The sequence below is a fragment of the Phoxinus phoxinus genome (assembly GCF_949152265.1).
Source record: "Phoxinus phoxinus genome assembly, chromosome: 1".
Classification (NCBI taxonomy): domain Eukaryota; kingdom Metazoa; phylum Chordata; class Actinopteri; order Cypriniformes; family Leuciscidae; genus Phoxinus; species Phoxinus phoxinus.
The window spans coordinates 36,141,510-36,154,384 of record NC_136876.1 but is presented as its reverse complement, the minus strand read 5'-3'; the positions used below and the strand labels follow the sequence as shown (position 1 = coordinate 36,154,384).

The 12,875-nt window shown below is 38.3% G+C and overlaps 1 protein-coding gene across 2 annotated transcripts; it reads left to right on the top strand.

Moving 5' to 3' along the window:
* The first annotated feature begins 333 nt into the window (after positions 1-333).
* Positions 334-12,512, top strand: ubfd1 (ubiquitin family domain containing 1). Of its 2 annotated transcripts, none has more exons than XM_079625457.1 (7): positions 334-482; positions 1,414-1,695; positions 3,031-3,239; positions 3,346-3,411; positions 8,794-8,899; positions 8,975-9,057; positions 10,784-12,512. In XM_079625457.1, the coding sequence occupies exons 1-7, from the start codon at positions 467-469 to the stop codon at positions 10,892-10,894; spliced, it is 873 nt and encodes a 290-aa protein (XP_079481583.1). In that variant the 5' UTR covers positions 334-466; the 3' UTR covers positions 10,895-12,512. The 2 variants fall into 2 exon arrangements, with proteins under 2 accessions (XP_079481583.1, XP_079481584.1); XM_079625458.1 differs by having other exon boundaries at positions 444-499.
* Positions 12,513-12,875: the final 363 nt, after the last annotated feature.

Genomic DNA, 12,875 nt, shown 5'->3' with positions numbered 1-12,875 from the left:
ATATTCGATATAATAATTATATTCACAATAATTCATCATAATAATTGAAAATAAAAAATAGCCTAATTGTTTCTTCAAAGTGATGACAAAAGGAAAAACTGGGTGAAAAATACCGTCATTAAAATGTGAAAGTTTATAGTTTACTGGATAAGTTATGAATAATTTATAACAACAACAAAAATCTACTAAGAAACTGTGTGTCTAAGACGCCAGAACTGTCACTGAATTTATGATTCCAAAAAAACCTCTCCAAACACCAGGGGCCAGTTGCATAAACTAGCAGTTCAATTACTTACACGTTTGTTTATAAGTTGTATGCAGTCTAGGCTTTTCAGACTAGTAAAAGCAGTTTATGCAACCGGCCACAGATTTTAAAATCGCAAAGTCACTACGGGAAGCTGCAGAGCTCATTCTCTGACAGCACGCTCTTTCCCAGAAGCCTTTCCTCATATTGTACACAATCATCATGGCGGCGCAGGATGGTAGGTAGCATGAAAATGTACTTAAATGCCATTTCCCCTGTCTTTGCGGTGTTGTTTATAAGCGTATAACATCAGTTACAGTCATTTGGAACTTGTGTTACACTGAATGGATGTTGCTTTAACTTGTCAGGGTTAAATAATAGCTAGATATTCTGTGATTAGCCCAAACAGCCATCTCGAAAACTTCGGCTGTGTCACAAAATCTAGTGAACTATCTACCTAGATGGCATTCTGGGGTAGAATTGAGCGCGCTTGAAACGTTTCTAGAACGTTCGATCATGGGAACCACGGGGACGTTTGCAACGTTTAAACCTAAACAAAGCCCATTTCGGACACCAAAGATGATGTCTATATAGGCAGCTCACTGACTTTTTGAGACACAACCTTGATGTGAGCTTGCGAATATTAGCACAGCAGGCTGGCTAAATTACCGATGAGTCAGTTGTGTACGGTTACAATACACAGCCTCTATTAGGTCCGTCATGGTAACGGTTATTGGTCTTAGTTCAACAGTTGGGTTCAAATAACGAGGGGGGGGGGGGGGGGGGGGGGATTTACTAGATGTTTCAGCGACTTTGGACTGGAGTCTGGATAGTCAGTTAGCTTTAAAAACTATCTATCTATTCTATAGATAATTTAGTTAGGATATTTAATAAGTAATACATCTAGGAATCTAGCATAAATTAATCCAGCTAATAATTGTGAGATTTGGATAGTTACCTAGGTTTCACATTAGTGTTATAAATGTTAGCTGCTGCTTTATGCATGTCCCAGGAGGATTTGTTTGTTTTATTTTTATACTGATTGAATTGTCATTGTCATTAACTTGTCATGGTCATATCAGTACTCTACCGTTAAACCGTAATTTCCTGATCAAGCTGAATAAAAAACAACGTTTGATTGATAACCCCATCTGTAATTGTTCCCACAGGAAGTGAGGTAGAAGGAATGGAGGCTGAGGTCACGCAGAACGTACCAGAAGTGTTGTGTGAAGCTGCGGGTCATGGAGATGTAGCAGGGACTGAACAAGCATCTCTTACTGATGGTGAAAGCACATCAACTCAGACCGCTGCTGTGAGCAATGGAGAGGAAAGTGATGAGGGGAAAGAGATGGTGGACGTGAAAATCATTTGGAACAAAAACAAATATGATCTTAAAATTCCTTTAGACGGGACCGGTGCCAAGCTGAAAGAGAAGATTCACACTCTCACTGGTAATGTAACTCTCTTATCATGAAAGTTTTGGGGTTTACCGCATATATATTTTAAAGTTGGCATGAAACAGAAGTTGCCACAGTCTTTTCCTACTTATTGTGAGGTATATCTGAGTTAACCGGCTTCTAGAATGGGAAAAATGTAGGGCGGGACTTGATTGTCCCCATGCCATGGGGAATTTATTGGATGTTTGTGGTTTTCTGTTGGTTGATCTCAAGTGAGTGACAGGTTTCCCCTCCCTCACGCCAGTAAACACATCATCAGAGAAGAGAAGAGATGACGCTGCATGAGGGAGGGAAAGTTTTGATTAAAGATTATGAGTGCACATGCATTTAAAAAAAATAATGATGTGCAAGGATAAATAATTTATAATAACTTAAATATGCGCAACTACTAATGAAACATTTTGACATAGTTTACTGTGATTATCATTTCAAATTTAATTTAAATGTATAATTTGATGTAGCCTAAAGATTATGATCAACTGCTTGAAATCAGTTTCAAAGAACAATTATAAAATGTGACTCCCATCTCCATGAAATTCTTCCAATATGGAAGAGCAGCCAACAAGTTTCCAGCATGTATACATGAACAGAATGATCTAAAACACGATCTTGTTTTTAAATGTGGAAAATAGATGACATGTCAATAAAATGCTTCATGGTAAGAAACTGACTTTATAATGTTATATGAACCAACATAGTATATCAGGATCAGATTTTGAAATTAAATAGCTAATAGCAGCCATATCACCCTGTAGCCCAAGACTGGTTGCCCACTGAAGCTAAGCAGGGCTGAGCCTGGTTAGTACCTGGATGGGAGACTCCTGGGAAATCCAGGTTGCTGCTGGCAAAGGTGTTAGTGAGGCCAGCAGGGGGCGCTCACCCTGTGGTCTGTGTGGGTCCTAACGCCCCAGTATAGGACGGGGATACTATACTGCCAAAGAGCACCGTCCTTCGGATGAGACGTTAAACCGAGGTCCTGACTCTTTGTGGTCATTAAAAATCCCAGGATGTCTTCGAAAAAGAGTAGGGGTGTAACCCTGGCATCCTGGCCAAAATATGCCCAGTGGCCTCTGTCCATCATGGCCTCCTAATCATCCCCATATACTGATTGGCTTCATCACTGTCTCCTCTCCACCAGTAAGCTGGTGTGTGGTGGGCGTTCTGGTGCAATATGGCTGCCGTCGCATCATCCAAGTGGATGCTGCACATTGGTGGTGGTTGAGGAGATTCCCCCCTTCTATGTAAAGCGCTTTGAGGTCTCAGAAAGCGCTATATAAATGTAACGAATTATTAATACTTTTTATTTTTATGAATTTGTATCATCATTAGGTCTTCCACCTGCTATGCAGAAAGTGATGTACAAAGGACTGCTACCAGAGGACAAGACACTTAGAGAAATCAAAGTTACAAATGGAGCAAAGATTATGGTGGTTGGATCTACAATAAATGATGTACTAGCTGTAAATACACCAAAAGAAGTTATTCAGCAAGAGGTTAAAGCTGAGGAAAACAAAAAGGAGCCATTGTGCAGGCAAAAGGTGAGACACTTATTTGCATAATGTGATCTTTAGCAGTTTTTACATTGGTAGAATGCTTATAATTATACTGATGTACTCATAATTTATAAATGTACTTTTTTCTCAGCAACATAGAAAAGTTTTGGACAAAGGAAAACCAGACGATGTTATGCCATCAATAAAAGGAACTAAGGTAAGCAGAACCTGTGAAACATAAAATATAGTTAGATTGTACCGGATTACTGCACATATGCCATACACATGAATTGTATGTCTAAACCTCAGAAACATTTAATGCAATACATTTTAAACTGAATTTCCACTTGTGGTCTCTGTCTTTTGGACCCCACTATATGTGATATTTCATATGGCATTTGTATGGGATTGGACAATTAAAGGGCCCCTATTATGCTATTTTAAAGTTGCCTAATGTTGTTTTGGAGTCTTCTACAACAGATTTACATGCATCAAAGGTAAAAAAAAAACTATTTAATTTTCTCATAATATACATGTGCACATCACCAGATTTTCAATGATTCTCAAACGACTTGCCAGACGAATCAATCTCTCTAAATCCCTCCTTTCCGTGAGCTACTCTGCTCTGATTGGCCAGAAAGCTCAGTCTGTTGTGATTGGTTTACCGCGTACTGCACGCGACGAAAACAAAAACTCCCATTGCCATAACAACGTCAGCTCTGCGTGTCCTGAGAAATCCTACACCGTAACCTAAACACCGTAACCTAAACACCGTAACCTAAACACCGTAACCTAAACACCGTAACCTAAACACCGTAACCTAAACACAGTAACCAAAACACCGTAACCAAAACACCGTAACCAAAACACCGTAACCAAAACACCGTAACCTAAACACAGTAACGAACAATGACGTCGATTTGACCATATCAATGCGAGTGCAATGATGAAACACTAGAAGAACTAGTTATTCAACACGGACCTTCATCGCAAGGACGACTCGAGCAGGACGTTTCTCATCGATACGCTACTCAGTAAGAACATTATGCAACTGTAATTCCTCACTCGGTAAATAAAATAGTACAAGTGAAATAATCGGTGGATGGACATGCACTTGTTAATGCTGATGGTGAGGAATTACAGTTGCATAATGTTCCTACCGAGTAGCGTATCGATGAGAAACGTCTTGCTCGAGTCGTCCTTGCGATGGAGGTTCGTGTTGAATAACTAGTTCTTCTAGTGTTTCATCATTGCACTCGCATTGATATGGTAAAATCAACGTCATTGTTCGTTACTGTGTTTAGGTTACGGTGTAGGATTTCTCAGGACACGCAGAGCTGACGTTGTTATGGCAATGGGAGTTTTTGTTTCCGTCGCGTGCAGTACGCGGTAAACCAATCACAACAGACTGAGCTTTCTGGCCAATCAGAGCAGAGTAGCTCACGGAAAGGATGGATTTAGAGAGATTGATTCGTCTGGCAAGTCGTTTGAGAATCATTGAAAATCTGGTGATGTGCACATGTATATTATGAGAAAATTTAATATTTTTTTTTACCTTTGATGCATGTAAATCTGTTGTAGAAGACTCCAACATATTTATGTTTCTAATATATTGCAGTGAACACGTGAAAACTGTATAAATAACAGTGCATGTATGCAATACATTAGCCGAGCTCTAGTGTGAATGACTGATGTAACAAACGTTGGTAAAACAAATATTGCTCCATGCTTAATCTTTACACAAAGTAGTGAGAACGACAGACAATCTGCATAGACAGATTTTAGGTAATAGTGGCCCCACAACTGATTAGCAGAAGTATTTCAGGAAGACAGTGATATTGTGAGTTAGCCAGTTAGCAGGAGACCTACACAATATAAAACTCAAAACTTAAAGGCACACTATGTAGAAATTGTACCTTAATATAACAGCTTCAAAGCCATTTCGATGGTAAACGAACTCGTAGTAGGGCGAATCATCCTGGTAGTAAAGCTTGGAGGGGACGCCGCTGGAAAAACCAGCAATTCAAGTTTGAGAGGAGCGCCCCCGACAAATCTCGCGAGAATCACAACTTGCTTTACGGCAACGACGTCACACACATTAACAACATATGAAGCACGAAGACACTTGCGCGCATTTCAGACGTGATGCGTACCTCGACAATGGAAAAAACAAATAAAACGCGGTCGGAAGATACTAGGAAAAGAGAATCTGACCGCGTGAGGAACCGGACAAGAGTCACTCGGTCAGGCTTTCACTCGTTGGCGCTAGCTAAAAGTAGCACTGGATGGAACAACAATGCTGACCTGGCGATCTTGTTGATGGCCTAGCAAATAAATCTCTAATTTGTAAACTGTTTGCGTTCTATGTTGTTGCGCTTGCTTGTAGTATGCCATTTTTTTACGATGCTGTTCATTCATCCATTATATCAGACGACGCTGTTGACGTTGATTCCTGCGATTATCATGAGAACAGTTGTCAATATCTCACATAATTATCAGGACATAAATAAGCCTAGAGGTTGTAAATAGTGTAAACGAGCACAATTTGCAAACTAGTATGATAAATTGGTAATAATGACATCATAACGGCTGCATAAATTATGCGATGTACATTTAGGGCCAATCCCAATTCTACCCCTTACCCCTTCACTTTCCCCTTCCCCTCTGTTTTGCGCGTGCACGTGAAGGGGTAGGGCTGTCTCGATTCTCTTTTGGTTGGAGGGGAAGGGCTAGGGGGAAGGGCCAGATAGCCCTTCAAACGAAGATTTTTCGGGACCACACTTCAAACGAAGGGGTATGAGAAGTGTCACTGCATACACCGGCTACAGATGCAAAATGGCTGCCCAAGCAAAAAATTAGACCATAAATGTAAGAATTGTTGGCTTTAATAAGTATTTTAATGACAAATAATGATTTGCTTTATGTTACATTCAATCTTGTGTTCATATTTACGGTCAATTCCTTCAAAGAAACGTTTGTAAAAAAATCTCCTCTCCCCCAAACAAAGCACACAAGCTATTGGTGCGTTCAAGTCATCTCGTAAAGATCGTATTTATGAGTTGAACGCACATGAACGCCACACAATGTCGTATTTCGCACAGTTTCACACAGTAAATAAATAAATAGGTCAAAATAGGACAAACATAGGTCTGTACCTCCAACATGTTAATATAACACCACAGAAAACAAGTCCTGTGTACAAGTCCTGTGCATCTTGGAAGTTTGTGATAAACATCGGCGCATCTCCTGTGACGTAGGCAACGACGTATAATGACCTGTAACGGCGTAGTAGTGGTGTCCCATTTCTTAGGGGAATATTTTCACCCCTACGCCTTGCCACTCTGTTTCAAGGGTCAAGGGGAAGGGGAAGGCGAAGGGTTAGGGGTACACGAAGGGGAAAGGGGTAGAATTGGGATTGGGCCTTAACTTCATTGATGTCATCTGGCATTCTGTAAAGTTTACATTACAATCAAAAAACACAAATGAAATTATACAGTAGGCTTAGACTATAGGCTATTTACTTGTGATTTAGCTGCAATCGTGTAAAGACGTTATAAGCCAGCAAACGCGGTAGGCTAGTTTATTATTATAAAGTAGTCTAACACTTGACAAACTTATTATTATCCTATCATCATCAGTAACTTAGTTCAGTAGACTATGCAGTTGCCTAATATTTGTATGAAATCGTGAAACATTACCTGGTCAATACCATGCCCGACGCTTCTATCCTACCGAACAGGTACCGGTGTACAGGGTGTGGGTGGGTATTTACGACAGTGCAAGTATTCCAGAGTCGCTGTTTGACAAAAACAGAATTTCTACATAGTATAACTAAGTATTTTGAACACCATCTCTCAAGAGCAAGCGGTTTGCGAATCCTGCATTGAACTCAGAGATTTGAGAAGCAGTCGTCAGTCAAATAAAGGGAACACAGCAACAGTTTAGGATTATACTGCTGTGGTATCGTGGTAAAGATTCATTTTAACCACTGATTCTGCACATGCTCGTCCTTGGGCAGTGAAATAAACTGGCTTTACCTTCACATTGTAGAGCACAGCGTCTCCTCGACATGATGCCGTCCAGTGTCCACAGGAATCAGTGGTAGTGTTTGAAGTTTCAAGTATTCCCTGGTGTCTGCGCGCGCAATAAGTGGGTGGGCAATATGCTAATGTTTCGTGATGTCGCGACGAAGCGGCTTATGACTCGTTTGAAAAAACAATTCATTTTATTGACTCAGTCGACTCTTACTTTTGAAAGACAATAACTTTATATACAGTGCACTTTCATATTTAAAACTTTGCAGGATGGTTTCATTCACTTAGAGCTATGCTACACACTACATGAAAGGTCATTTTCAAAAATCCATAATAGGGGCCCTTTAAACGGAAACACCTGAGTTTCAGACCACAATAATTTATTAGTATGGTGTAGGGTCTCCTTCTCCCCTCCAATACGGCATCAATTTATCTGGGGAATGACAGATACAAGTAGTTCACAGCGGCCAGAGAGATTTTGAGCCATTCCTCTTCCAGAATTTAATACTGGTGGATGAAAACGTTTTTTTGACTTGGTCCTCCAAAATTCCCCAAAGTGGCTCAAAAATATTTAGATCTGGTGACTGTGCAGGCCATGGGAGATGTTCAACTTAACTTTCATGTTTATCGAACCATTCTGTCACTAGTCTTGCTGTGTGAATTGGTGCATTATCATTCTGATACACGCCACCCCCTTCAGGGTACAAGGTTTGAACCATTCGGTGCGCATGGGCCTCGAGTGTTTTAGACCACTGGTCCACCCCTGTGCTTCACCCTAGGCACGCAACAGTCCAAGTGTTGAGTATATTTGGGGCTTCTCTACACCGTAACGCCCATAGATTTGGGAGAGACAATGAAGGTGGAGTCATCAAGGAACAGTACATCTTTCACATTGTCTACAGCCCAAGATTTGCACCAATGAAACCACCATTTGGCTTTGGCCCGAGTAATCAAAGATTTGGCTATATAACAGCCCGACCATGAATATTGATGAGTCGGGATGCGTGTTTAATTCTGCTGTGAGTTGGGCAGCTGTGGTTTTATGTTTTTTTTTTTTTTTTTTTTTTACACTCCGTGTTAGTACCCAGACATTTTTTTCCGACAGCTTCCTCTTGGGTCGACAGTTACTCTAGTTGGACGTGGTTCATCCTGCGTGGTGGTATGCCAACATTATCCTGGATACCATAGCTCACGGTACAGACCTGCTGGCTTAGTCACAGATGAGCCATCGAGACGCAAACCAACAATTTGTCCACTTTTGAACTCTGATATGTGTCCCATTCTGTTGTGTGGATTGCGATATTTTATGTACAGCTGTGCTATATCGCTGCTAATTCAACCTTCAACTTTAATGATGGAATGTAAAATCAGTGAAGATTGGCCACCAAGCATCCAACACTATTGGCCAGTGTTTCAGTTTCATTGTTCAACCCCTGTGTGTGTTTTAATGTAAAGTATGTCAGTTTAGTGATCATGTCTGCAACTGTAAAGCTCTTTTTAAGAAGACAGAATAAGTTCCTCGTGCGTGCTAATGACATCCAAGTGATCTCTTATTTGTCAAACAGGAGCGTCTGCCAACAGTGCCTTTATCGGGAATGTACAACAAATCTGGCGGAAAATTACGACTCACTTTCAAACTGGAACAGGATCAGTTGTGGATCGGAACAAAGGGTGATTTCATCTTTTGAATACAAATGTATTTGTTATGCTTGCTTTATGCTGATCTTGATGTTTTCTGGCCTGCAGAAAGAACAGAAAAAATCCCGATGGGTTCCATCAAAAATGTTGTGACTGAGCCAATAGAGGGTCACGAGGATTATCACATGATGGTATGTGTTTATCATAACATTTACAACAAACTATGCATTATATCATTATATCGGTAATTTTCAAACCAGGATTTTGGAATATTACTTTATAATACTAGTGATAATTGTATGTATTTTACATATACAGTGCCTTGCGAAAGTATTCGCACCCCTTTATTTTTTTCACATCAGTCTACACTCCATACGCCATAATACCAAAGCAAAAAAAACAGATTTGTTAAAACTTTGCAAATTTAATAAAAATAAAGAGAAAAATAATTACATTATGTAAACATGTGTAGGCTACCCTTTTCTGGGACACTTGAAATGTAGCTCTGGAGTATTCCACTTTTGCTTGTAGATGAATGGGTGTGATTTGGAAAGCCATACACCTCTCAGTAGAAGGTCAAACAGCTGAAAGTGTATATGAAGAGTGGTGACCAAGAAGCTGATGGTTACTCTGGTTAAGCTCCATGATCATATATGGAGATGGGAGAAATTTACAGAAGGACGAACATCACTTCACTTTAGGGCTGTAATCAACCAAAGAAAATCTTGGTCAACTGAAGTTCTGAATTTTTCGACTAAAAATTACGTTAGGAAAAAAAACAGCTAAAATTAATTAGCTGTGAACTGTGCTTAGTACTTGGTAGCCTTGTTGTCCGCCTAAATTAATTATAAATAAACATAAAAAACTAGTAGGCTATTTGCAGTATATTAAATCATTATTTTGCACTGAAATGAGTCTGACACACGAGTCTGTCGGATCTGACAGCGTTGCATCACGTGCACCTGCGCAATATCATAGCCTATATGACTTCGGAAAAAAGTACTATGTTGTTAACTAGTGATATCATTATCATCACAAGAACTTTTGAGGAATATGCAACATAATTTAGACAATTGTTTTCGTCATATGTATTATAATAACTGACAGAAACTATCATTTCAGAAACTAACATAGAGCTCAGCTTCGCGGCTGAGACACGAATATACTATTAACTTAAAGCTTTTACTCTTAAACACAAAGCACGTCCATTTTAATAAAAAAAGAATATTTATATTAAACAAACCAGATCAAGAGCAGAAACTAAATAAAGTGCATAACTGAAAAATAAAGCATAGGCTCAAAACTATTACAAACAGTGGGCACTGCGCATTAAGCTCCAAACCTTTTTTCCTGTTTTCTATTTTTTTTTAAATGCTGCCACACTGCCGATGTCTTGATGTTGACATGGTAGAAGAGGACTGACTATGAATTAAACGCTCTCATAAATAAATAAATAATATTCAGCAAACCTTCTAGTAGCCTGGGCTTGCCTTGAACCCAATCGAACATCTCTGGATAAACTTGAAAATGGCTGTCCAACCTGACAGAGCTTGAAAGAATCTGAGGGGAAGAATTGCAGAAAATGCTAATTCAGATGTTCAAAGCTTGTCGCATCATACCCAAAAGACTTGAGGCAGTAAAGGTGCTTCTACGAAGTACTTAGTCAAGGGTACAAATACAATGTACTTATGCCAGTTTTTCCTATTTAATAAATTTAAAAGTAATTTTTTGCTCGTCATTATGGTGTATGTAGTGTAGATTGATGTAAAAAAAGAAAAGAAAAAAAAAAGAGTAATGTAAGGTAGTTTAACAAGGCAGCCACAACTAAATAAAAAAAATGAAGGAGTGTGAATACTTTCGCAAGGCACTAGGCTATATATATATATATTTATAAAATGTGTTTGTTTTTCACCATAGGCATTTCAGCTGGGTCCAACAGAAGCCTCACAATATTGGGTCTACTGGGTGCCTGCACAGTTTGTTGATGCAATCAAAGACACAGTTCTCGGAAAATGGCAGTATTTTTAACGTGCCTCTATAGACACTGAAGAATTGGGATTCAGAGCAAAAGATTGAAAACAAGATTAACTGGAGCCAACACAATAATCTGAAGAACTGATTTTTCTGAAGTATATCCAGAGCAAACCGAAGGATTGCTGTTGGACAAAATATTTTGGGGGTTTTAAGTGCACTAAGTGTCAGCATCCCGTTTTTCAAACTGTTTCATCATTCGTTTTTTTTTTTTTTTCTCTAGAGCAATCTCAAGCATAAACAGAAAATTGTACAGAACTTGCATATACATTTCTCGTAGTTATTCTGAAAGAAATAAAAATTATTTAAGGAAAATGATCAATGCAGTAGAAAGATTTTATCTAGTGTATTCCTCGGTTTACCGTACAACTCGAGCAAACTTGCCAAAGTCGACATTTCACAAAGTTGTTGATTTTACAATCAGCTTTTATCATTGCACAGTTTACAGTTTATAGTTTACATTTAAAACAGCAATGGTGTAATGCTCAAATATGGAATTCATCCAGGTTAAAAGAACATTGTTGCATTTCATGTGGTTAAAAAAATTCTTCATTTTCCTCAAGACTTGTATTAACACATGGAGAGCTCATCTCATTTTATATTGCAAGCAGGAGGATGGTTGCAGAATTACAACCCTAAACCCAAGAGTACATATGCTCTGCTTCTGTACTTTTGACACATTGATCCTTTGAAGATGGCAATATCTTAATTATTTCAAATCATTTTACATGTAACATTAGGGAGAACAGTGTTGATATGCCCTTAATACACAATCGTATAACTAAGTTGCTAATGAGTGACTATTTTGATCATGCATGTTGTTGTTGTTTTTTTAAACGGTGCTAACCAAATACAAAAAAAATGTATTTCAATAAAGCCCAAAGGAAGGAATAATTTCAGTGAACTATGAATACCGACATTTTTAATCAAATCTAAACTCAATGTATCGGCTCAGTTAACATTCCTCCTAAATCACACATTTTAGTATATATGTATTTAGTTCCAGATAGTAAGCTACATAATTTAAAGTAACCAATTATTTTTCATATTTAGAAACAATACAGCTGCCTGTAGTTGAGCATTTTTATGTAGCTGTAGTTGGTATGTGAATGGGTAACTGAGTGTGTCAGTCTCAACTAATAGTGATGAATGGGAATATGAGTACTGTTACAAAATGTGAAAAATAGTTTCACTGCATTCACATTTTTTGAATATTAAACCATTACACTGCTGGTTAGCAAATATATGAAGCAAAAGAAGACTTTGGAGTGGGATTCTGCTTTAATAAGTACTATAAATCTCTTTCATGTTCATATATTTATTTCAAATGCAAAAATGTCATGTTCTCACTTTTTTTTCTTTTTTTTTCTTCTTCAAGTCATATTTCTATAACCCCATATTATAGACACGCCTTCTGATTTCAGTTGATAACAGACATCTAGAAATATAATTAGGCGTATTAGTTTTACTTCAATACAATTATTTCTCCTTCACAGATCACTTTGTTGTGGCAATTTTTGTTTTGCCTCAAATCTTAAAAGAGGCCCTAATTAAACGCATTTATCAGATGTATTATTACAATTGCTATTAAATAAATTGAATATGCATTTTGCTACTTGGTTTTAGAAGTCCTATTGATTTTCAAAAATCTGCTGTCGTCATGCATCACAGGTGTAGATCTTGGTTTAAAAAAAGAAATGACCTTAAATGTGCTTTTGATATGTAGCAGCCGTATAACAAAACTGAATTATTGAATGTTTAACCTTACTTAAACTACTAACCTAAGAACTGAGCTTCAAACAAGCCTGATAAGCAGTGTTGGGGCTTACGCATTTCAAGTAACATGAGATACGTAATCAATTACTTTGTAATTACAAAGTACTTGCTACCGGTACTTACAAAGTAGTTTAATTCCAATTTACTTTTATTTGACTCCATTTTGACACATTTGATCAAGGCCAGATTTGGGTAGTTTACA

Bases quoted from the DNA above. Each gene is read 5' to 3' on its own strand.
- ubfd1 (XM_079625457.1), top strand. The intron at 3,240-3,345 runs GTGAGACACTTA...CTTTTTTCTCAG, and splicing joins AGCCATTGTGCAGGCAAAAG to CAACATAGAAAAGTTTTGGA. The intron at 8,900-8,974 runs GTGATTTCATCT...TCTGGCCTGCAG, and splicing joins GTTGTGGATCGGAACAAAGG to AAAGAACAGAAAAAATCCCG.